The sequence below is a fragment of the Dendrobates tinctorius genome, unplaced genomic scaffold (genome assembly GCF_039654945.1).
Source record: "Dendrobates tinctorius isolate UK_male_01 unplaced genomic scaffold, ASM3965494v1 ptg000199l, whole genome shotgun sequence".
Classification (NCBI taxonomy): domain Eukaryota; kingdom Metazoa; phylum Chordata; class Amphibia; order Anura; family Dendrobatidae; genus Dendrobates; species Dendrobates tinctorius.
This window is the reverse complement of record NW_027361866.1, coordinates 9332922-9359980: the sequence shown is the minus strand read 5'-3', so window position 1 is coordinate 9359980 and position 27059 is coordinate 9332922. Positions and strand designations below refer to the sequence as shown.

The 27059-nt window shown below is 45.4% G+C and overlaps 1 protein-coding gene across 1 annotated transcript in view; it reads right to left on the bottom strand.

Annotated features, from left to right (window-relative positions):
- ATIC (5-aminoimidazole-4-carboxamide ribonucleotide formyltransferase/IMP cyclohydrolase) overlaps nt 1-26327 on the bottom strand; it is a 43417-nt gene extending 17090 nt beyond the window's left edge. Inside the window, exons 1-5 of the mRNA XM_073553224.1 lie at nt 26173-26327; nt 21448-21574; nt 19941-20017; nt 11300-11366; nt 995-1083 (exon numbers count right to left, since the gene is read on the bottom strand). Coding sequence (XP_073409325.1) covers nt 995-1083; nt 11300-11366; nt 19941-20017; nt 21448-21574; nt 26173-26185 — 373 coding nt within the window. The 5' untranslated portion in view covers nt 26186-26327. The remainder of the gene's footprint in view (nt 1-994; nt 1084-11299; nt 11367-19940; nt 20018-21447; nt 21575-26172) is intronic.
- Between the last annotated feature and the right edge of the window lie 732 nt (nt 26328-27059).

The following is a 27059-nucleotide window of genomic DNA, read 5'->3' as shown; positions in this document are numbered from 1 at the left end:
CTATCCCTTCCTCATTATAAATCATTGAGCTCCCCTGATCCTGCTGCTCTTTTCCATTTTGTGTTGCTCCACTGCAGAGATTAAAGACTAACATTTGTTGCCTTTTGAGCGCAACATTTTACATTTCTTTGCAATCAGTGAGCATTTTTTTTTTAGCATCTGATCTGGAGGTGCAAGTCTTCACCCCTCGCTCCCAGTCACAGTCCTGCAGAGAGAGACCATTAGGTCAAACGAGTTGTGATCGAGAGCATCTGGAAGAGGAACACGAGATCACAAACCTCTAGAGACACTGAAGAAACCCAAGTGGGGTTGTTTTTGCTCATTTATTTCTTTGTAAAATATTTCTTGCACATATAAGAGCAGGGCCGGACAGGCTACATGGCAATTCTGGCAAATGCCAGAAGGGCCTGTCTGGTTGTGGGCCGCCTTGTCTGCTACGTTGTTAACAGAATCAGTGTTCTCAAGGCACCCATACTGTTAAGAGTTGTGATGGAGCACAAAGTCGCTGACTCCGTCACTTACCCCAGCAGACCACGGGTATCATTAGAAATATTGGTCTTGTAGTAAATCTTTCTTTCCTCCATCCAGGGTAATATATCCCATCTGGTGCTTGGGGACTGGGACAGCATGGCCTGTGTGATTTCAAATGCCAGGACTGAATTTCAGCCCCAGTCCGTACCTGTATAAGGGCAAGTAGTGTTCTGGACTCTTTAGCTTCAATTTTAAGCCACTTATTACTTTCATCATTTGCCTCTACATGCCTTGATTTTTTTGCATTTATGACATCCATAGATTTACACAAACTCCAGCGTGTAACAGAACAGAATACCTAAAGCAAGGAGTTGCGCTAGGCAAAATGACACGTTCCAAGCGTTTATACTCCTTGTGGTAGCCTGGAGTAGGCCCTTCATACGCTTCCTAGGATCCCTTCACAGGAAGCAAAGAAGTGAAGAGCTCTTAACTCAATGTCAAGAAGAGGTAGAGAAGCATTTACCAATATCAACCTGCTCAACCGCTTCCTCCACCGTCACACCAGATGCAGACACTGTCTTCACAAAGGGATACAAGTTGCAGACCACCACCCTGCAAGGGGGGGGGGGGGGGGGGGGGAGAAAAAAAATACGGTTAATATCAAAAGTCGAAAAGCAACACCTCGCTCCACGTTTTCAGACCAGAGGCAAGTGGGGGAAACAGTAATAAAGTCTGAGCCGAGTGATAATGGAATATGATGAACCAAATCTACTAATGTGAGTGTTCAAAAAAAATATAACACGTGTGATGTATTGCTTTATTTTCTACAATCTGCAGTATTGAGCATAAAGGGATGCGAAGCAGTATATTGTAATTAGTACCAAAGCAACCAGGTCCAATACATTAGTGAATGAATTTTTATCTATCATTTTAAAATATGGGGTGGACCACTACACCCAGCAGTGGGGAACAACCATAGGGATCCTAGCTATGGCAACCCCAGGGCTGTGGAGTCGGAGCTCATTTTGGTGGAGTTGGTATAAAATGGACCAACTCGACTCCTAAAATATATAATAAATTGGGTACAGTAGTGCAATGCAGAATGTGCTGAATTTTTTTAATAGGAATTTGGGAAAGTTATGAAATGTCCCATAAATGGCTGTTCTATTCCTGATCTAAGGCTACATTCACACAGCGTTTTTGCTGCGTTTTTTGAGGATACGTTTTTCAGCTGCAAAAGCAGATCAGCTTTTTAAAAAAAACCACATCACCTGAAAGGTTTTTGAGTTCATAATGTTTTCAATAGCAAAAGCAGATTAGAAGTCTGCTCTATCCATTTATCCATATCTTATCTGTACCAAAAAGAATGAAAGCCAGGTAGCACACAGACTAACACGCCTTTTTTTAGCACCAGTCAGATACACCTCATAGCTGCCCAAAAGGACACCCAGGACAGGCATTGCTCGTCTTCAGTAACATATCAACATCAATTGATAGTTGGAATAAATAGACTGCATTCACCACATCTTAAGGTGCAGGCTTTATTTTCAAGTGTAGGGGTGTGCAGTATAAGGTTCTGCAGCAGCTGAGGTGTGCAGCATGAGATTCTGCGGAACAGTATGAGGTTCTGCCCCCCCCTAGTTTTGATCCTGGCTAAAACCGTTTTATAGATATGGCGAACCCTCAGGTAACCCTAAATGAAGGTCAATGGACACAGGTGGCTGAATTGAAGGAATTGCTTAATCACCCATTTACCGTGACTAAAAAATTACAAGCTGAGGATTTTACTCCTGGCATTTTCATAAGGGAGTGGAAGAACTTGCTATTTTGCCTGTCTCAAAGAGGAGATTTAATCGCAGATGGCATTTCTGCTTCAATGTAACGGAGAGAGACACAGCTATTGGAAAATAAAATTGTTCTGGCAGCTGTTTATGTGGACCCAAGTCATCGTATATTGCTTGATGATCAACAGCTTACTAAAGGAAAAGAAGCTCTGACTGAGGTAGCACTTCGGATGAGTGGCCTCCAGGAGGACTGCCAGGCGCAAGAGGACTTGGGTCCCGACAGTGCTACTGCTGCCATATCTTCATCCTCATCAGATGAGGAGTTTGACTTTGACAAGTATTTAGATGAAATGGAACAGGCAAAGCGTTGCTGCAAGGAAAAAGATTTCATGCCGTCTCCTATAGCAAGCAGATTGACCATATTTCAGCAAAATGTTTCACTTGCTCTCAAAGAAAAATTCAACCGTTCATCAAAACTGACTGTGCATGAGGCAATTCCTTTATACCCGGAAATTGTTAGAGATGTTGCCCATGTGGTTACGGCTTTGCCTCCAACCCAAGTTAGTGTAGAGAGGTTGTTCTCTAGCCTGAAAATTATTAGGTCAGATTTTAGGTCATCTATGAAGGAGGATCTGATGGAGGCAATTTTATTTTAGAACAAATTCATAGACTGCACAAATGTTATTTAGTATGTTTTTGTTGAAAACTGTTTTTTTGCCACTTACATAGTTTATTACATAGTGAGATAGATTATATATATATATATATATAAAAATCGATATTATAGTGTATTACATATTTACAATTTATTAGTTTGTGTTCTAAAGTTGCATTCCATTATATTATGTTCTATCTAAATGTCTTGATTATTGTATCAAAAATGATTAAATGTCTGATGTTCACATTGTACTACAATAAATTTTTCACTTAAATATAAGCAATATATGTTGGAGTCGAAGTCATGGAGTTGGTGGAAGGGAAATTGAGGAGTTGGAGTCGCAGGTTTGGCTTACCGACTCCACAGCCCTGCCTATATATGGGGTCAACTCCTACCTTGGCGGTGTACTCTGAAAACTTGGTCCTCTGGTATGGTGGCACAACTGAACTTTAACAGTTTAAGTGATATAAATAACAGATTTGAATGTCACCATTGCATACTACTGTATCAAGAAAGTTTTGTGCTGCCGATTTACAGAAGATGTCAATCCAATCCAAGAGTATTTTTAATAACTATTGTAAAGCAAACATAAAATGCAAGTTTTAGATTTAACCATATGCATTGAGGTTGTGTGCACACGATGCATTTAGCGTTTTCACGGCACTTTTCTGCTGCAAAGACGCTAAGAAAACGCATCCCATACAATCTTATGGGATTCCGCATTGCTGTGCTAAGGCTGCGGAATTCTCTGCTGCGGAATCGCATAATGGAAAAATCCACAGCATATTCATTGTTTGAGCAGAAACGCATCAATTCCGCACCCATAGGACTGCACTGAAATGCTCACTTTACACATGTGGCTATACCCATCATGTGTAAAGTGAGCGCTTCATGTGCGGATGGTACCTAGGGTCTGGAGGAGAGGAGATTGTCCTCCATGCCCTGGGTACCATATTCCTGTAAATAGAAAAAAAAAAATTAAATAAAATAAATGATATTCTCACCTTACGACGGCCGGAGCCTTCCCACCTGTCCGCCACGCTGCCAGCATCTTCTGGTCCTAGTGATGCTTTGCGCGACTCACCTGAGGAAGTCGTGCTCTCGATAGAGTGGCGTCACAAAGGTCCTTCACGCAAAGCATCACTGGGACCGGAAGAAGCCGATGAGATCGGGGGCTGTCGAAAGGTGAGAATAACCAATTTTTTTTTTTTTAACATCCTATCTTGTAAAAAGTTGGTCACACTCGTCAAACACTGTTTGACGAGTGTGACCAACCAAGCAGTTTTCCAAGCGATGCTACAAATCGCTTGGATAATAGAATTCTGCAAGCTAATTACGCTTGCAAAACGCTAGTGTTTAGCGGGAATATGCATGCCAACTCCGCTTGAGTAAACAGACCGCAATCGTTTTATTTCTCGGCCCAACTGGTTACTAAATGTGCCTAAAAGTCAATATGAGGCACGTTTCGCGCTGGGCTTCGTCGGGGGGCTTGGGATTAGACATTCTACAGCGATACGCCCTATATGGGCAAGCATGGTTTATTTGGGTTTTCCTCCTTCACATAACTGCTATTGTGCAAAGAAATTTTTGGCCTATGTTTAGGTTTCTGATGTGACTTGTGAAGGATTCCTTTCTATCAAACCCAGTGATTAGTGGGCTATGCACATGGCACAACTTTTTTTGGCGCCTGCCCTATCAGTGTAGGGTTTGGTTTGACTTTGATTATAAACCATTGCTTTTTATATCAGACATGCTGATGTCTTCCCCCTTTTTGTGTCACTTCTGATACCTGACTATACTGTTGTGTTTTCATACATATAAAACATTTTTTTATCCATTTATATCTATTATGTATCAATAAAGATTATATTTTTGTATTACAATCGTTATTTTTTGTAGATTTATTACCTTGGGCGTTACACTCTGGTTTTTCTATGTAGGTATGCATTGGTTATTGGGAGTTGCCCTAGTACCATGTTTTTTGAACTTTTTTCCTGATGAGGAATTACATTGAAGTTATCAATAATGTTTGATTGTGTTTCGATTGTTCATGTACTTACACTAATAAAACAAAGTGCACAAATTGTGACCATTGACAATCCAGGTGCACTCAAGTAACCATTGGACATCATGTATGGTACATGTCACACTTGCTGTCTCTTTTCAACATCTTTTTAAGGCTGGGTCCACATGGCGTTAGGGTGGTGCATTTAACGCATCTGTCACATAGCGGTATTAACGCTATGTAACGGATGCGTTAACGCACCCATAGATGGCCATAAGGCAGCGCATCGCTACCGCATGTCATAATCAGCATGCGTTAGCAATATGCCGTCATTCTGTGACGGCCCCTCGGACGCAGTCTGCAGCGTCCGAGGGTCCATCACTGCTAGCGCAGATGGAGCATCTACGCTAGCGCGATCGCGTTAGGGAGTAGCGTTAATGCTATGTGAACCTGGTCTAACGGAATATGATGAACCAAATTTTTCAGCAGTTCACATGTCTATTATCCATACTTGTCTTACAAATAGTGGATTTTGCAGATTTGCTGCTTGTGTAATGGTCAGTTAGCAGCAACCAGTCTTAAATAGGAAAAGATGCTGAAAGAAGGGAGCAGGTTTTAAGAGAAAGATGTAGGAATGGAGAAACTTAGTAAACTTAGGCCTGTCTACCAAGATATATTTTCAGTACACGCTTAAACTGTGGGTAATAGAAATAAACATGGTCTTCGGTAGTGCATAGAGCTTGGAGACTCAAGCCAGAGGTTGTTCTTCATAATTTATAAGACTACTTGAGTTCACTAGTAGAGTGAGAATAGGGAGGACATGTAAGGCAGTGCTGGTGCAGCTCTATGGAAAGCTTTATTGACCAGTGTAATAAGCTCATGCTGTATACTGTAGTGGGTGGGCAACCAGTGCATGCACAGGCTGGAGGCATCGGTGTAGTAGCTGGACAAAAGTCTAAGCCCAAACGCTGCATTAATGATTAGATAGGGGAGGGTTTAGCGAGAGGAAGACCAGCAAGTAATTATAGTAGTCAATATGAGCATGAAATGAAAAAAAAAAAAAAATATAAATTTTGAAATTTTAATGGGTAATAAAAAAGGGCACGTTTTTCAGATGTTGTGAAGTGCAGAAGTCAGTAGTGAGATCAGAGCAGAGTTAAAAAAAAAAAAAAAAAAAAAAAAGTTACATTTAAGATTCACTTTTGTACGAAGAAAGGAAATGCTATTGGAGACCGTGGACAACCACTAGTATTTTGATAAGAAACAGTGTACATCCTGAAAATAAAAATACAAAACTTTGTGAAATACAATATAATATCACATGATGTCATAAATACATAATGATAAAGTTCATGACTAAAGGGGAGAGACAGACATAAGTATGTTACACTGGGCCTGGCATTTATAAATCTAGAGGTGGGATAGTAGCAGCTAATACAAATCAGTCATAGTAATCAAACAGTGCTATAATATATATATATATATATATATATATATATATATATATATATATATATATACACACACACACACACACACACATACATACATATATACATACACACACACACACATGCGCTCAGATGACAAAAAAGTAATAAAGTGCAAGATGAAATCACATTCAATTGACCACCCAGGTCAAAAAGAAAAGACCAGTGCTAGATAATTGTAAAGATATCGTAAAGGCTATATAAAGCCACTGAGAGCAAAAAAATATCCAAAAAAGAGCACAGTAGTATCAAGAACACTGACAAAGCCACTCTTACCCATAGTCCCCCTTCCCAGGGTCCCGGAACACGCAGCCCCAACACGCGTTTCGCGTTGGCTTCCTCAAGGGGCAGTGTCCAAAGTGTGTCCATACCGCTTTAAATACATAACAAAACGTGGCGTCCACCTGTAACTTGATTAATGGCGCGTGTGTTGCTGCCGTGCCCCGGAAGTTGCAATGCGCCTGGCGCTCCAAGACAAGGCAGGTCACAGGGAAAGCCCCGCTGACGTCACAGACCTGCCGCGTCATCAAAGAGCGCCCGATGCAACACTCCGGCAGCACGATTACACAAGACATGGGCACTCGTCACTTCCGGTACCGGAAGTACCCGGACCGCCATTTTAACTGTGGGACCAATGCTAATGAACCATTAAAACTTGCCCTAACAGGAATCACATGAAGGACATATACTAATAAAAGCGATCACGAACATGGACTATATAAAGAATGTATTAGCATAAAGAATATAGTGAATATATTTACCATATAATAATTCTAAGGCACAAAATACAATAATACATAGTGATATAATAAAGTATCAATGTCATGACAGACGATCAGCTCTCCACCCTTCTGTCAAGATCACACCTCACCACTTGTGCCCTCGACCCGCTCCCGTCTCACCTCATCCCTAAATTGGCCAGTCTTCATCCCATCTCTAACACACCTCTTCAACCTTTCACTTACAAATGGTGTCTTTCCCTCATCCTTCAAACATGCCTCAATCACACCCAACCTCAAAAAGTCCTCCCTTGATCCATCCTGTGTCTAACTATCGCCCGATATCTCTTCTCCCTTATGCCTCAAAACTACGGGAACAGCATGTATATCTTGAACTGTCCTCCCACCTCTCCTCCTGTTCCCTCTTTGACCAGTTACAATCTGGCTTCCGACCTCACTCAACTGTAACTGCCCTAACTAAAGTCAATAACGACTTCATAACCGCCAAGAGCAAGCGACAATACTCTGTCCTTCTCCTGGACCTGTCCTCTGCCTTCGACACTGTAGACCATTCCCTCCTGCTACAGACTCATCTCTTGGCATCACAGACTTGGCCCTATCCTGTATCTCATCATACCTAACAGACTGAACATTTAGTGTCTCCTTCTCACACACCACCTCATCACCTCGTCCCCTGTGTTGGTGTTCCTCAAGGCTCTGTCCTAGGACTCCTACTATTCTCCATCTACACCTTTGGCTTGAGACAGCTCATAGAATCCTACAGTTTGCAGTATCACCTCTATGCCGATGACACGCAGATCTACCTATCTGGACGCAACCTCGCCTCGTTACTGACTGAAATCCCACAATGTCTGTCTGCTATCTCAGCCTTCTTCTCTGCTCGCTTTCTCAAACTGAACATGGACCAAAACAGAATTCGTCATCTTTCCCCCCCCCCCCCCATCTCACTCTACCCCTCCACCAGACCTATCCATCAATGTCAATGGCTGCTCTCTTTCCCCAGTCCCGCACACTCAGTGCCTTGGGGTGATCGACTCTGCTCTCTCTTTCAAACCACATATCCAAGCCCTCGCCTCCTCCTGCCGCCTCAAACTCAAAAATTTCCCGGATCCGCTCATTCCTCAACCACAAAAACTAGTGCATGCTCTTATCTCCTGCCTCAACTACTGCAACCTCCTACTCTCTGGCCTCCCCTCTAGCACTCTGGCTCCGCTCCAGTCCATCCTACACTCTGCTGCCAGACTAATCCACCTGTCTCCCCGCTATTCCCCAGCCTCCCCCGGCTTCCTATTGCCCAGAGGCTCCAATTCAAAACCCTAACCATGACATACAAAGCCATCCACAACCTGTCTCCTCCATACATCTGTGACATGGTCTCTAGGTACCTACCCGCACGCAACCTTCGATCATCTCAAGATCTCGTTCTCTACTCCCACCCCCCTTCTTTCCACAACCGCATACAAGACTTCTCCCGTGCTTCCCCCATACTCTGGAACTCTCTGCCGCAACACAACAGACTCTCACCATCAACGGAAACCTTCAAGAAGAACCTGAAGACCCACCTGTTCCGACAAGCCTGCAATGATCTTCGGTCTACTGAACCACCACACGACCTGCTCTACCCTCTCCTACTGTATCCTCACCCATCCCTGTAGACTGAGCCCTTGCGGGCAGGATCCCCTCTCCTTATGCACTTGTGCGTCCCTTGTCTTACACATGTTTATTATACTTGTCTATATTTCCCCTTTTCACATGTAAAGCGCCATGGAATAAATGGCGTTATATAAATGCATAATAATAATGTGGTGATAATATATATTCCAATAGGGAGTGAACATACAGTGACATGAGAATAGTGACCACGTTCAATTATAACGTTTTTTGTGCAGTCCAGTGTTGACTTTTCCTGATTCGCTTAGAATTGTATGTTTATTATTCACTCCTTATATTGGAATATATATAATATATAAAGCTGTGTGTGTGTGTGTGTGTGTGTGTGTGTGTGTGTGTGTGTGTGTGTGTGTGTGTGTGTGTGTGTGTGTGTGTGTGTGTGTGTGTCCGGGATAGGCAACCGCACCGTCGCAGCTACAGCCACAAAATTTGGCAGTCACGTCTGGACCCCGAGAGCATCCTAAGCTATGTTGTGAGGCGAAATTTTAACCCCCCGCGTTTCAATTCACCAAACAATTTTGCCCCTATCTACATACTGGGGGGAAAAGTGTGTGTCAAGCCCCGCCCCTCGTGATGTCATAGTGCCCCTATTTGCATACTGGAGAAGCAGTGTGCGTATCAAGCCCCGCCCCTCATTATGATGTCACAACCGTTGCCATGGCGACGATGGTGTCATCGGTCGCAAGCCCCGCCGCCGCTCATTATGATGTTATAATGGTTGACTATGGGATGGAGGATGTGTGATGGGTATATGGGTACTGGACTATGGGATGGAGGATATGTATGACGGGTATATGGGCACTGGACTATGGGATGAAGGATGAGTGATGGGTATATGGGCACTCGACTATGGGATGGCGAATATGTATGATGGTATATGGGCATGGGACGGCGAATATGTATGATGGGTATATGGGCATGGGCCTATGGGATGGCGAATATGTATGATGGGTGTATGGGCATGGGACTATGGGATGGAGGATAATTATAACTTGCTACAACTAACCACAGTTAGTTACTATGCCCGGGCAGCGTCGAGCGCTATATCTATATATATATCTATATATATCTATATATATATCTATATACACATACACACACACACTCTCATTATCACCACATTGATACTTTATTATATGACTATGTATTATTGTATTTTGCACCTTAGATTTATTATATGGTAAATATATTCACTATATTCTTTATGCTAATACATTTTTTATATAGTCCACGTTAGTGATCGCTTTTATTAGTATGTCTTGGGTAATCGTGCTGCCGGAGTGTTGCATTGGGCGCTCTTTGACGACGTGGCGGGTCTGTGACATCAGCGGGGCTTTCCTCGTGACCTGCCTTGTCTTAGAGCGCCGGGCACATCGCAACTTCCGGGGTACGGCAGCAACACACGCGCCATTAATCAAGTCACAGGTGGATGCCACGTTTTGTTATGTAAAGCAGTATAGACACGGCCCCCTGAGGAAGCCAACGCGAAACGCGCGTTGGGGCTGCGTGTTCCAGGACCCTGGGAAGGGGGACTATGGGTAAGAGTGGTTTTGTCAGTGTTTTTGATACTGCTGTGCACTTTTTTGGATATTTTTTGCTCTCAGCGGCTTTATATATCCTTTACGATATCTTTACAATTATCTAGCACTGGTCTTTTTCTTTTTGACCTGGGTGGTCAATTGAATGATTTCATCTTGCTCTTTATTGCTTTTTTGTCATCTGAGCGCATATATATTTTTTTTTTTGCACTGTTTGATGATTACTATGACTGATTTGTATTAGCTGCTACTCTCCCACCTCTATATATTTATAAATGCCAGGCCCCGTCTAACATACTTATTTGTCTGTGTCTCCCCTTTATTCATGAACTTTATCATTATGTATTTATGACAATGTGATATTATATTGTATTTCACAAATAAAGTTTTGTATTTTTATATTCAGGATGTACATTGTTCCTTGTTATCATAGTATCTAATGAGTGTTCCTATTGAAAGACTTTTTCCTGGTACCAGTGTAATTGAACTCTGAGGATCTTAAATGATGCAGACAGAATGTATTTTGTTCTAATTTGTCTCTGAACCACCAGTATTTTGTAGCAATGCTAGGGTGAGGTCAATGAGAAAAATAAATTGGGTTTCATCAGCATACAGATACCAAATATAAAACCTGCTGATAGTGTGTTATAAGGGCAGGGATAACACGACTGATCCTCAGGGAAACATGAAGAGTAAAGTGAAAAGGATGAAGTAGAGCCAGCAAATGAGATATGGATAGGGGCCACAGGTAGGTGGCTAACCAATAGAGCAGCATCCTTAAGGTCAAATCCGGTGCTGTTGAGTTTGCAGCCAGTCCATACACAGGTATCTGAATTGAGCCCAAGGCTGATAAAGGGAGAAGTGAAGAGGGTTTGGTGATCTACTATGTTAGGTGTTGCAGCGAGATAAAGAATAATCAGAAGAGAGTAGTGACCAACAAACCTGACATAACTAAAGCCTAATCTTGTAAGATCTGCCTGGTCTTCAGGGGTGCTTCTTGCCAGAATACCTGTCAAAAGAAGATCAAGAGTCCAATGTAATTTTGTTATACCCGACATTTACATGTGCACCGTTTTGCAGTCTGAAGACCAGAAATATATTTTTCTGGACATTGGTGTGAATTAATTGCTGCGATTATGACCAATTAGTGACATTGTGCCATTTAAATACATCCATAGGATTACATCTCTATCTCCACACACACATTATATACACCATCACTCAAAGCTGGGGTAAAAAAAAAAAAAAAGTCTGCACAGCAAGGCTGAAGAAAAGCTGGATTACTTACCAGTAATGCTCTTTTAATGAGTCCACGACAGCACCCACTGGAGGTATCGGATCCGCCCCACTTGGAACAGGAAACCCTACAGGAAGATAAAAAGGGGCGGTCCGCCTTTCCTCCTCAGTTTTGTATTTCAGAGTACCAGGAGGACCGCCAAAGGTTAGGCAATGTCTTTGCTTATTCATCCTTAGCAGATACACTTTATTATTGATATCTTAGCAGGGAGGGAAGTGAGCGGGTGCTGTCGTGGACTCATTAAAAGCATTACCGGTAAGTAATACGGCTTTTTACCCTTCGCCACGACAGCACCCACTGGAGAGATTCCAGAGACCATCACCTGGGTGGGACCACCATGCCAAGGACCGTCCTGCCAAAGCTTAGGTCAGAAGTTGATGAAAAGGTCAAGTCTAGTGATTATAGAAGGTAGAAGGGGTTGACCAAATTGCTGCCTTACATTTGGCTTCAATTGGAAAGTCTCCCCTCTCGGCCCAGGAGGTTGCCACTGCTCTGGTGGAATGTGCTATGATGTTCTCCGGAGGCTCTTCATTTTCTGCAGAGCAGGGGAAGCAAATGGCATCCCTGATCCATCGGGAAATGGTGCTCTTCGTGTCTCTGTACCCTTTTTTACAGCCCTGAAAAGATATATGAACAGCCCTACACTGCCTCCAGTTCCTGGACCTCTCAATATATTTTAGGAAAGTGCTTCTAACGTCCAATGTGTGGAATTTCCGCTCCTCCGGAGTGGAGGGTTCTCCAAAGAAGGTCGGAAGAAGTATCTCTTGAGATCTACAGAACCTTAGGCAGGTATGAGGGGTCTGGTTTTAATATTAACCTATCCTGGTATATCTGAAAAAAAGGGTGGGTCTATGGATAGGGTTTGGATATCACTCACTCTCCTAGCTGACGTTCGTGCCACCAAGAGGGCCGTTTTGAGCGACAAGCATTTCAGGGATATCGTGTCTATCGGCTCGAAGGGTTCTTCCATAAGAGCGTCTAAGACCAGATCTAAGTCCCATGCAGGGATTGCAGGAATAATAAATAAAATAAATAATAATAATAATAATCTTTATTTTTATATAGCGCTAACATATTCCGCAGCGCTTTACAGTTTGCACAGTTTGCACTGTAATGAATCGTGATATCCACTTATTTCCTGCTATATTATGGCCGTACAGAGCACCTAATGCGGACACTCGGACTTTCAGCGTGTATACTGCCAGGCCCAAGTCCTTCCCTTTCTGTAGAAATTCCAAGATAGGAACTATCAGAACTTCTGTTGCATGAGGCGCGGTATGAAACTGCAGGAATTTTTTCCATATTCTTGTAAAATTTGGGTAGTGGACTGCTTCCTGCTCTGTAGGAGCATAGCAGTTAGTGTTTCAGAAAACCCTCTCGATCTTAGTAGCTGCCTTTCAAATTCCATGCCGTCAAGAGTAAACTGTCCACTTGGGGGTGGAAAAAAGGGCCTTGGGAGAGTAGGTTGGGAATCGAAGGGAGGACCCAAGGATCTGTCACCGACAATTCGTAGCCATGAGAACCACGGTCTCTCAGGCCAGAATGGTGCTATCAAAATTACTCTCGCCTTGTCCTCTCTGATCTCCCAAATGACCTGTGGTAGGAGAATTATCGGAGGGAAGGCATATGCCAGGTCAAACTTCCATGAGGCCTGGAGGGTGTCCAGTATGTCCGGATGATATGACGAGGACAGGGAGGCAAACGCTTTCATCTGTCTGTTCTTTTTTTGTGGCAAAGAGGTCCACCTGAGGTTGCCCCCATAGAGCTACTATGTCCTTGAAGATTTGGCGATTGAGGCACCACTCCCCTTGCCGAAGTGTGTGTCGGCTTAAGAAGTCTGCCTCCTGGTTGTTCTCTCCCCTGATATGGAGGGCCGAGAGGGACAACAAATAACTTTCGACTAAGTTTAAGATTCTTGCCGCAGAAGACATCAGAGACTCTGATAGAGTACCTCCCTGTCTGTTTATGTAGGCCACTGTAGTGGTGTTGTCCGATAAGATCCTGACATGCTTCCATTGGAGCTGTGGAAGAAAATGGTGTAGAGAATAATATACCGCCGTCAGTTCTTTTAGATTAGACGAGTAGCCTAGTTCATTCTCCCTTCCACCTTCCTTGACAAAAGCTATTCCCCCATATGGGCTCCCCAGCTGTGGGGGCTAGCATCTGGGGTTAGGATACAAGATGGTACTATGACCCATGGGACTCCTGTGGACAGATGGTTATCATATAGCCACCATTCTAGAGAAGCCAAGACCTCCTGTGACAAGGTTATCTTGCTCTTGAGGTGACCACTAGGTCGCCTGTCCTCTTGGAGGATCTGATGCTGCAGTGTGCGGACGTGATAATGGGCCCACCGAACTGCCGGGGCACAGGAAATGAGTGACCCCAATAACGACATTGCCCCTCTCAGACATCCGTGGTCTACTTATGGCTGCCTCCACCTTCTCTTTTGTGAGTGTAATTTTTACCTGAGGGAGTAGACATCTCTGGGTTGTAGAGTCTAACTGGAACCCCAAGAACATCTAAAGGGAATGCGGAACAAGTCTGGACTTCTGGAAGTTGATAATCCAGCCTAGATCCTGCAAAGATGAGACCGCATCAGCCACACGCCTGGTACACTGGGTGACCGAGTTCCCGATAATTAAGAAGTCATCCAGATAAGGCGCAATTAGAGGGTCTTTCTGACGAAGATAGGCCATCACCTCCGCCATCACTTTGGTGAAGATTCTTGGCGCCGTAGAGAGGCCCAAAGGCATGGCTGTATACTGAAAATGACGGTTCTTGCCTTCGAATACCACCGCGACCCTTAGGTACCTTTGGTATCTATCATGAATAGGATGATGATCGTAAGCATCCTTCAAGTCAATCCCCGCCATTACACAGTTTGGAAAGAGAAGTTTTATGGTGGATCTGATTGATTCCATCTTAAAAACTTATACTTTTTTTTATAAACGTATTTAGCTTCCTCAAATTTATAATTATCCTATCCTAAATGTACCATCTGGTATGGAAAATAAAAATAAAGGGGAGTAGAAACCTCTACCCTCTTGTCCCTCTGGGACTTCTTCTAAAACCCCCTTGGATAGTAGGCTCTGAATTTCTACTTTGAGGGCCTTTTGTTGTACTATAGAGTTAAGGCGGGTTATGATCAAGAAATAAGGCATTTGAAGGAATTCTATTTTCATTCCCTCTCTAATTAAACTTCGGACCCATGGACACGAAGTTATTTGTTCCCATTTTGAAGAAAAAACATTTAGTCTACCCCCTACTGGGAGGACTGATTTTTTAGTATTTATTTTCCTTTCTGAATGTTGAACCTCTAAACATGCTACCCTTTTGCTTTTCTTCCTTTCTGGGCCATCTATTTGATTTATCCGCTGGTCTCCTTCTAAACCGTCACCTTTTAAAGGTTCTCCTGTAGAAAGGGATAGAAGAATCAGGGAAGGCCTTCTTCCTTTCTTTCGCTTTGGCAAGTATGTCATCTAGGGCTTTCCCAAAGAGAAACTCACCCTCGCACGGGGTTGCGCAAATCTTAGACTTTGATTGCGCGTCCCCCTTCCAGCTCTTCATCCATAGTGCCCTCCTGGCATTGTTTATAAGACCAGCTGATCTCGCTGCCAGCTGCAGAGTGTCTGCTGATGCATCGGCCATGAAGGCTGCTGCCCCTCTAATTAATGGAATAGCGGCCCGTAGTTTTTCCCTAGACACCTTCTGCTCGATTTGTTGATCCAATTGGTCCAACTACACGAGCATAGACCTGGCGGTGCATGTGCTGGCTACTGCCGGCTTAAAAATGCCTGTGGTGGACTCCCAAGACCTTTTTAATGATGACTGCTTTACGGTCTAGCGGGTCCGCCAATAAGCCTGCGTCCTCTACTGGAATAGTAGACTGCTTCGAGGTAGAGGCTACAAGGGCATCAACCTTTGGAACTTTGGTCCATTTTAATAACTAGTCATCGCTAAATGGATACTTTCTCTTTGAGGCCGATGGGAGAAAACTTCTTTGATCGTGTTTTTGCCCACACTTTGTTACAGCCTTAACTGCCGGTATTACTGGAAACGCTCTCCTTTTCCGCAAACATTATTTCTTGTGCGGTTTGGGCGCACAATGTCGCACAATGTCTGATGATGACGATGATGCAAGTGAATTAGAGATTATCCCCTGTTCTTCGTCTGAGCTGAGGGTTACCTGTTTTTTGCTCCCAGCTTCTGAGGGAGTACTGGCACGAGTGATCGCCTGTATTTCCTCCCTAATTATGGCCCGAATGTCCTTTGAAGACACTGCCGACCCTTGTCTAGTTTCTCTGGTGCATTGCTTACAGAGCTTTTTGGGGTAGGAGTCAGGGAGAGGCTCAGCGCATAACGCGCATTCTTTATGTTTGGACTTCTCTTTTTTCTTCACCTGGAAGAGGGGAGATGGAGAGGTCAGCTTAATAGGTAGAGTATATATATTGCACACTCAGCCATCTGATCCATTAATAAAAAGCTTCACTGGGTGAGATCCTTGTCCTAGGTCTTGACTCTCCTGCAGGCAGTGTCTGTCCTGGTAGTGCGGTCCCTGGAGGAGCTGCCCCCCGCAGAGTCCCCTGCTGGAGCGTGTACTTCCGCTGGGGATGACATGGCTTCCTGCTGCTAAGCTGCGGCGCTTGTTTAAATAGATTTTTTTTTTTCCTCCCCGGAAGTCGCTCCTCCTCCCCGGGTTCACCACACATGCACTGTTGCGCTCCTCAGCCATCATGCCCCGGAAGTTCACCCATTACTTCCGGGGCCTAGGAGCATCTGCGCCGGCCGGCTACCGCGCCGCCGCTTTTGTATGCGGCCCACGCGTCTCCCGACGCTGCCGCCACCTCTGTCTTTTTCTCTTCGCGCCACTGGCGCACTTACCGCTTCCCGCAGCGGTGGCTCCTGCATGCTTGGTGCCACCTGGCGCGCCCCTAGGTGAGACCGGGCGGCCCCCCCGGACCCGGTCATCACCTCTAGCCATCAGACAAGGGGGGAGCCGTCTAACGGAGTCTCCCCCGACGCTGCTTCCAGACCGCAGCCTCTGTCGTTCTCATGGACACCGGGCAGGCGGCGTGCATATGGCCCAGGTAAGTCTTCCTGAAGGATTCATCCTGAGGGTCCCTGGGAACAGGAAACCAAGACTGAGGAGGAAAAGCGGACCGCCCCTTTTTTATCTTCCTGTAGGGTTTCCTGTTCCAAGTGGGGCGGATCCAATACCTCCAGTGGGTGCTGTCGTGGCGAAGGGTAAAAACAGATGTTAATTCTGTTGTAACTGATCTAGTAATTAGTGTGAAAAGGTTTACTCCTTTTTAGGGTATGTGCACATGATGTGGATTCTGTTGCGGATCCACTGTGGATCTGCAGCAGATCCTCAGGCATTGTACAGTACAATGCAAAGCAATGGGATTTCAAAACCGCAGTGCACATGCTGCGGATTTGCTGCGGTTTTAAATCTGCAGCATGTCAATCCTTTCTGCGGATTCTGCAGCGGTTTGACACCTGTTCCATTGTCCAAGTATCAAACCATAGGGGAAAACCACAGGCAAATCCGCACGTCACTTTACCTGCAAATCCACGCGGAAAAATTCACAGCTGAATCCACAATGTGTGCACTCACCCTTAGAAGCATTTTAGGAAAATATCTTCAAATTCTAAGAGCATCCTTAGGTGTATGCGGCAATAATGTTTATTGGAATAGCATGGAATCTAGTAAAAGGGGTGTGAGGGACAAGGGAGAATCCATTTTGGATTATAGGTTTAGGACATTTCCGTCCACTTCTGGAATGTGCCCCCACAGGCCATAAAAGGCAATGCAATGTTTTCCTTAATTAACTCCAAGAACAAGCCCTTTAGAGCTCTGGTCCCCACGAATTATCACAAGGGTGTGAACTCTCCTGCAGCTACAGCTAGCTCCCCTTGTCTGACCCAAGCACATGGAGACATCGTGGCACCATAGGTCACAGCAAGGCTCTGAGGTATTGAATCTGGAAAATGACCCATAACAGAATGCAATACCTGAGACTAGCCAAGCACATAATCGGAATCGGCACTCCTTCCCTCACACACCCGTAGCCAGCAACCACCTGCAGCGCTCCGTTATGAAGCATAGCTACCAGGGATTACATACTGTAGGCAGATTTGGTCTCCATGCGCAGAAAATCCAGCAGCACCGCTGCCATTCCATTTAGAGCTTCAGGTGGAAAGTTATGAGATGGGAGGAGAGAGGCTGCACAAGACCAGGGGTGGGCACAGAGTGTGGGAGGGAACAGCCTAGGAGATAAGAGACAGCTGCTCATTTTGAGCTGAGTTTTCTACTGGCAGGAGGATCCGTTAGCCAACGCAGCCAGGAAAACTATAACTAAGATTTGGACCTGTGATCCATCAGCGCCTCCCTGTTTTCACATGCTACATAACAGTAATTGCAACCTATCTATACCCTATCCTTGTACTACCCTCGACTGTATACCTGCGACGGCCAGGAGGTATAGGTGTGTGTATATATATTACATACACACACAGTATTCAGTTGTACAGGATATCTTGTTCTCCAGACCTCGATTTTTGTGCTTGTGACGCCATTTTGTTGTTTACTAGTTAAATTTTGTAAATAGGTGAAAGATCGCAGCTGTTATAAAACCAGACTGTTCCAGCTTGCACAAGATATGAGATATGAGACCCTGATGAATGTGCTATTGTTCTATTCTCTACGTCACGTAACTAGGGACAAATTCCGATTTTCTTGCAATACTATTGGCTTATAAAGTAAATGTGTCACGACGATGCTATTGGTAACTGGGTACTTTGCATAATTAAGCAAAATACTATAAAAGAGGTGGCATAATAAACGGGGTTAGTGATCTGCCTTGATCCTCCCATACAGAGGCACACGTCTCCGTCTGGTTATTCCCAGTTGCTAACAACGCCTTGTGGATTAATTTGGAAATCACTTGGTCAACCGTGAAGGGTTAATTTAGCCCTCCCTCAAAAGCTACCTTGAGATATATATATATATATATATATATATATATATATATATATATATATATATATATATATATATATCTCTATCCTCAGCCTGAACTGGCGATGTACTCATACATATAAGGGAAGCCTTTCCAGCTACTATTTGCCCTCGGTACAGTTCCCTAACTGACCCAGTGTAAGTGGTGGCAACAGAGCCGATCCATGCGGGTCCTTCTCTCCTCTCCCCCAGGTGAGCGAAGTAGACACCCACTTCCCTTGTGCGATTTGTCACAGGGGGGTGCACATCACAACTAAACGGGTAGTGATGAGCGAACATGCTTGGAGAAGGTGTTCTCTCTGAGCATGCTGGTGTGCAGAGTGTCTTCGGCATGCTCGAATAATATGCTCAAGTTCCAGCGCCTGCATGTCTCATGGATGTTAGACAACCGCAACACAAGCAGGGATTGCCCAACAGCCACAAGACATGCAGCCGCAGGAACTTGAACGTATTTTTTGAGCATGCCGAAGACCCCATGTTAACATGCTCGGATAACACCTTATCCCAGTACGCTCGCTCATCATTAGAACCTAGGTATTTTTACATGCCGAGGCAGTAGAATAGCTACGTAGGTGCTTCTTCTCCAATGAAAATTATACCCTTTTTGCAAAAATCTGATGTGCCAGCCATGAGAAACCTAGCTTGGGAAGCCATATACATAACAGGCTAGAAGTGCACTGGAGGCGTGTTAATGCACTTGGGTTGTTTCTCCCAAGAAAGTTAAAAAAGGAGCTGCACAACTACAAAGCGTTGTACCCAAAACATTGAAATTCTTGAGTCAAAACACAGTACAGGATGGTATATGAGAACCAAAAACTGCTCCAAAGCCAAAAATATTTGTCACTTGACAAACATTGAGTTAGTTTTTAGTCCAAGTACTGTCCAACAGCCACATGAACACCACAAGCACTTCAATACGGATTGTGTGAATAGCCCCAAAGTCGGCATGAATTTGCATAGATCAGTGTAGCCATCTTGGCTAATAGATTGGATGGCTACTTACAATAGGAGATTATTCCTCGGTTACAGAGATCTGTGGTCAGACGCTGGGTTTTCTACGTTAAGAATTGCAATGGTTCCCGTAAGGATGGTGTCCTAACGACAGCAGTTTTTATTAAAGACACCCATTGAGTGGAATGGGAAAGTGAATAAAAAAATTCTGGCAATTTTTCCACACAGACCAGTCTGCAGTTCATGTATAATTTTAATCAGAGCCATTATTCAGTAAAGTGTATGGAGGGCTTATATACATGAACACTCACCTCCATGAATCGTGGGATGAAGAGTTTTCACACGACCCCCAAGCATCTCCGGGAAGCCAGTAAGTTCAGACACATCTCTGAAAAAGGGGGGGGAAATAAAAAGAAAGAAATCTAAACTGCAAGTACAGATATCTGCTCAAGGCATCAAAAATGCTAATATCTGGGACTGTGGTTCTATGAGTGGACACATATGTACATGGAACCACTGTTCTAGGACTGAGAATTGTGGAGATAAATTACAAACTAATTACAAACTATATGGGGGTCTAGAAGATGACACTGATAAAATAATCCTGCCAGCAATCCCTACATGTACACTAATCTGGAATAGGCATCCTGGGGTCATAAGTAATCGGCAATAAAGCCCCATGATTGCATGTCACAGCCACCTACTGACACACTTAGGCTGTGTTCACATGTATCTTTTTTTTGTGTTTTCACGGCCTTTTTAAACGAGCAATTTTGCTGCGAAAACGCAAAAAAAAGCATCCCATGCATTCCTATGGGATTCCGCAATGCTGTGCTAATGCTGCAGATTTTTCCAAGACGGAATTGCATTGCGGAAAAATACACAGCATGATCATTAATTTTGCAGAACCGTGGCAATTCCGCCCACAAAGGAATGCATTGTTCTGCTTACTTTCTGCATGTGGCTGTGCCCACCATGCAAAAAGTAAGCAGAACATTTGTGGATGGTATCCACGGTCCGGAGGAGAGGAGACTGTCCTCCGGGCTCTGGGTACCATATCCCTGTAAAAAATAGAATTAAAATAGTCATTCTCACCTTTGATGTCCCGCAAGGCGTCCCCAGGCCTCATCGATGCTCCCGGCAGGTCCCTTTCCCAGTGATGCATTGAGATAATGACCTTTGATGAGACGTCATGAAAGGTCATTGCCACAATGCATCACTGGGAACGGGAACTGCCGGGAGCATTGTGATGATTGGGAACGCTGCGCGGGACGCCGGAATGTTAGAATGTAAAAAATAAATAATCGTGTTTCTATCTTTTTACTACTGATGCCGCATAGGCAGCCTCAATAGTAAAAAGTTGGTCACACTCGTGAAACACTATGTTTGACGAGTGTGACCAACCTGTCGATCAGTTCTCCAAGTGATGCTCCAGATCCCTTGGAAAACGCTAGCATTCTGCAAGCTAATTACGCTTGCAAATCACTAGTTTTTCCGCGGGATATAGGCGGAAATTAAAATGCGATTTGCTCGCATATTTCTGCAACGTGTGCACATATCCTAAGGCCGGGATCACACTTGCAAGAAACTCCCACCTAAATATCCGGCACTGCCGTTAGCACTCGGGACCGGAGTGTACGGCTGCATAGAAATACATTAGTGCCGGCGGCAGTGCCGGATACTGAGGTGCGAGACTAGTGCGAGTTTCTCGCAGGTGTGATCCCGGCGTACAGAATATGTATAGTAGAAGTAGCCTGAGCGCACCTTTATTATGTCAGAGGATATAGAAGTCCCTATTGATCTACGATCATGTATTACCTGACAGTGAGGCCGGCATCACGGAGACATTTTGCAGTTCCACCTGATGCCACCAAGGAAAGACCAAGAGCACTCAGCCGTTGGGCAATCTCCACAATCCCAGTCTTGTCGGAAACACTGAAGAGAGCTGCAAGACAAAGTCATCCAGTACATACACCAATGGTCATAGGATGTGTCCTTATAACTGTACACTTAGGATCAGTGTCAGACTGAAGAACATTGGGCCCACCAGAGGATTTGATTCTGAGGGCCCACCTTTCTCCTCCCACTCAATAGCCCAATTGCAGCAGCAAGGTTTGCACTATGTAATCTCCTGAAGGAGAAGCGAGGGCCCACCGGAGGATACTTCTCTTCTCTGGTGGGCCAGTCCAACCCTGTTAGGAAGCATGGGAGGTGCGGATCAGAGCCAGAGTATTAGGCCTCTTTCACACATCAGGTTTTCGCCGTCAGGCGCGATCCGGCGCTTTTGACAGAAACCGGATCCGGCGAAATGCAATGCCGGATCCGGTTTCCCCCCCATTGACTTGCATTTGCGCCGGATCGCTCCGGATGGCCATGCGTTTCATCCGGTTTTCGCCGGATCCGGCAATGTGTCACGATCCAGCGTCTGGAAAAAACGGCTACTGTAACGTTTTTTGTCTCCGGCGAAAAAGCCGGACACGCCGGATCCGGCGCGTCCGGCTTTTTTACACAATGAAAGCCTATGAGCGCCGCAATGCGCCTGATCCGGCGAAAGCCGGATCCGGTTTTTTGGTCTGAGCATGCTCAGTAGCTCTGCCCACAAGACATATATAAAAGCAAGACAGTGGGACCCACAGCCACACCCAACATGCCACCCAAGAAAGCAACCAAGCGCAGCAGGAGAAGGCAGGAGACCACCGCAGCACCACCCCAAATGGAGCAGCAAAAGGAACATGCTGAGGAGGGGAGGCCAGCAGCAGATGAGAGACGGTAATTATCAAATCCCCCATTCCTCCAAACTAGGGCTATTTAATATCAAGATATTCATTGGCCCTCTGTTTCTCTTTATTCAACAGCCGCCCAATAGATGCAGCAGCAGCAGCAGCAATGGCAGCAGCTGGAACACCACCCACAGGCATGGAGTGTGGCCACCAGGAAGACAGCACATCATCTTCTGGGAGCCCTCCCTCGCATCGTCAGCGTTTGACGGTAAGTTTTTATTTCCAAAATCCATCATCTCTGTAATATATGTCTATTCATTGCCTTTTATTTCAAAACAGGATTCACAAGATGAAGAGGAGCTCCCAGAAGAAGGAAGGGGTGGACAGACACTTGGAGTGGGCTCACAATTGGTAAGTTTTTTGCATCAAACGCAGAAACACAACATCACACTACACACAACACATAGAAAACAATGTTCTGCAGACCACACACAGCAAACAAATGCCTACATCCAAAGACATAACATTTTTTGTTTTCTTCTCTAGTCTTCCCAATCTGGTGCTCGGCCAAGAGGTCCTCGCAGTGCCTCCCAGGGTCGTCGGCGACAGCAGCGCGGCGGTCACCAGCGTGTAAGTATAAATATTTTTGCTTTTTTGCACTTTTTATTTCATTTCTTTTGTGGAGGCTAATTATGTTATTTTTGTCTTTTTCTTTAACAGCCTTCACAGCGTGCTCCCGACTCTGACGGTGAGGATGGAGGACTCGATGTGGACCACCTCATCGATCTCGTCAGAGAAAGGGAGCCGCTCTGGAATATGGCTGACCGCCGCCACGCTGACCTTATCGTTACCCGACGACTCTGGGAGGAAATCTGTTCGCTCCTTGTGGGCCGCTGGGAGGACCTCGATGTTCGGGCCCAGATTAAAGAGCGTAAGTATATACAGTACCGGTTGCTTGATGTAAACCAGTGTTTCCCGAACTCCAGTCCTCGTGGTCCCCACGGATCATGTGTTCAGGATTTCTATTTACTATGGAAATCCTGAAAACATGACCCCTGGGGACCATGAGGACTGGAGTTTGTGAAACACTGATGTTGTATACTAACCACTCCTTTCTCGTTTCAGGGAACAGAATTGTGAATCGGTGGCAGTCTGTGAGGGATCGTTTCAAGAAGGAGTTCAATAAAGAGATGCGGGCCCCGAGTGGATCTGGAGGACGCAGGAGCAAGTACAAGTACGCACGAGCCCTGTCGTTCCTCCGGGAGACAATGCTCACCAGAAGGTAAATATTACACACCACATGTGAAAAAAAATGTTAGATGTAACTTTTTTTTTTCAGCCAGGGCCATACCATGTCAGTATTTTAATTGTTTTTTTTTCTCTTTATTCCACAGCACGGTGAGCAGCACTCGGGAGCCTGCACGATTGGACCCTTCTGAGGCGATCCCTGAGGAGACCGGCACCGAGGGACACTTCGACCGCCCCGGTACATCTGCACCTTCCCAGCCTTCCCACACATTCGACCCATCTGTCCCATCCACCAGCACAGGAGCATCGTGGCCGCCTACATTACATGAAGCTGCTGGTGAGGAGATCGCTTTCCCTTTACCCCACCCTTCTGCCCCTGCCACCTCTAGTACACCTGCGGGTACTGGGCGGCAGCGGGGTCAGGAAAAGAGTTATGCGCCAGAGTTCTTGCATCTGAATGCATCTTTCCAGAACTGTCTAAAAGTCTTGTCAGAGCAAATCTCCGCAGGCTTTCAGCAGATCAACTCCAGCATTCTGGAGGTGAAGACACTTCTGCAAACCATGCACTCAGAAGCAAGATCTTCGCCAAACCACACCTTTTTCAGGTCTGTTGTGGAGCACATGGCAACACTATCTCCTACCCAGCAGATGCATGTAATGCATTCGTGCCACGGTGCTCTACAGCAGGTTACCTCCCACCACTGTAGTTCCTCCACCTGCACCCCCTCCAGCCACTTTCCATCCTCCCCCCTCCTATTACATCTGCACCCCCTCCAGCGTACCAAACTCCTTCCCCGTACCAAACTCCTACAGTCCCTGCCCAACCCTCCACTCCACCGCCCACCACCTCTTCTGCCTCCCACATGTCCATCCATTCTGTAGCTTTTTCCACACCATCACCTCTAACTGTTCCTTCCCCACCACGATCCCAGTCCTCTCTCCACACTCCCATTGTCGAAGTGTCCCGCAGCCCCTCCAGCAGTATTTCCACCCCACACTACACCGAGTTATAATGTTTTTTTTGTAACAAAAATGCCCATTTGGTTGGTTTCAAACCTTTATTAAAAAAGTTTTTTTAACTTTAAAAACAGTTTACACAAAAAAAAATTTAAATAAAAGTTAAATTATTGTTTACACTGGTTGTCTGTCATTTCTTTCTGCGGCGAAATATGTTTAAAAAAAAAGGTTAAATACAGGGTATTTAAAAGGTAAAAAGGTATTCAAAACCAGGTATATAACTGTGGGTAAATTTTAGCTTTTTGCCACAGTTGTGTTCCTGGTTGTGTTTGAAGCAAAGTATTTCACCTAAAAAGTTGTGTTTATTGTTGGTGATTTCCTAACAATGTACACAACTTTTGTTAAAAGGTGAAATACTTTGCATAAAACACAACCAGGAACACACCTGTGGCCTAAAGCTAAAAATAGTAAGACCATGACAAGATAGCCAACTTTGGTTGGCAAAGGTATATACTGTTGGTCCAGAAGGTACACAAGTTTGGTTAGGGCACAAATCTTTCACACTCTGTCATCCTGCCAGTGTACTCTGCCTTGAGGTGACATAAAGTATAGTGCAAAATTGTCCCTGAAACCGTCACAGAACTTCTAGTGGTAATATTTCCAATGACAACATCCATCTTCGCCAGTAACTTGCTCTTCTCTCCAACCTGCACTTTCTTCTCTACAACCTGTCAAAGAAGGGCTGTAGGAACATGCTATATCTAGTTTTCCAGTAGCCAATCCCGTTCGGAAGGCCACAAGGGTCAATTTTAAAAACCAGATCCGGCGTAATCCGTCGAAAAACGGATAGAAAAACGGATGAACCGGATGAGACGGATCCGGTTTTGTCTGTCAAGAACGAGACGGATCCGGCAGAAAACCGGATCCGGCACATCAGGTTTTACAAAACATTTGCCGGATCCGGCATTCCGGCACGACGCCGGATCGCGCCTGACGCCGAAAACCTGATGTGTGAAAGTAGCCTTACAAGGACTGTTCTTTAATCAGATCTGGGCTTACACTTTATATAGCAGACAGTAACAATGGGCAATACCCTGCGCTGGAGAGGGATCCGCACCGATCACGGGATCCTACACGGCCATCACGTGGATAATAAGGAGGGGAATGAGGAGAGCATGAGGCCACGTGAGCTGCCCCACAACAAAGACGGCTTCTGTGGGATCTGACATTGTAACCAGGACACATTCTATGAACTCCGGATCAGAGCAAGAAGCCTGCAGGAACCGGACCCCGAGAACTTCCTATAAACCCCCACGTGGAGGAGAGGGGTCTGCCCGATCACATGCAGGGAGGACAATCCAGGCCCCGATACTGAGCAAGGTAGCAGAGCGGGAGACCTGTGCACATGAACAGACCCCCAACACTAAGCCTCAGAGAACCCAGGATCTTCCCCCGAAAAATACGATACCTAAATACTAATACCGGACATGCAGCCGATAGTCAGGCACAGAGAAACCAGCAGCGCAGCCAGAAGCTTCTGTCCTTGCGGCTACAAGGCCGCGTGCTATAGAGGAAACACTATGGAGGCGGCAGAGCGCGGACTGGAGCAGCATCTTACCCAGCTCCGCCATGTCTGCTCGCAGCGCTGCACCACACGTGGACGAGCCGTCAGTCCGAGCCTGGAGCGGTGGGCGGGGCTCGCATATATCACGGATGTGGAGCTTTGATTAGGGGGCGGAGTTAGGGCGTGACCTGGGGTGACGGGCTGTCAGTTCGTGTTGTGGGCGGAGTCAGTGCTGTCCTCTCTGCGCCGCTGCAGCAGCCGTTGTTGTGTCCGTTGTGAGGCGGAATACCGCTCTGCGGAGGGAGCAGCTTTCCTACACAACACTGATTTTTTTTAGGCTGTGGGCCCACGTTGAGTTTTAGGCTAAGTGCACACGTACCGGAACTCTGGCGGAAATTACCGCGAGAATTCCGGAATTACAGTCCGCGGGAAAATCGCATTTTAAATTCCCGCAATTTTCCCGCGGAAAAACTAGCATTTTGCAAGCGTAATTAGTTTGCAGAAATGCTAGCGTTTTCCAAGCGATCTGTAGCATCACTTGGAGAACTGATTGACAGGTTGTCACACTCATCAAACAGTGTTTTTACTAGCAGCTTTTTACTATGGAGGCCGCCTATGCGGCCTCAATAGTAAAAGATAGAATGTTAAAAATGATAAAAAAATAGAAAATCGGGGTATATTTACCTTCCGATGTCCCGCGCTGCATTCCCGGCCTCAGCGTTCCCAGCAATGCCTTGCGAGACCTGTGATGACGTTGGTCTCGCGTTACTATAGCAATCTCACGAGACCGCTAGAGTCACGAGAGACTACGTCATCACAGGACCTTGCCGCAAGGCATTACTGGGAACGCTGCGGCCGGGAATGCAGCGCGGGACGTCGGAAGGTAAATATACCCCGATTTTTTATTCTTTTTTTACAGGGATATGGTACCCAGGGCCTGG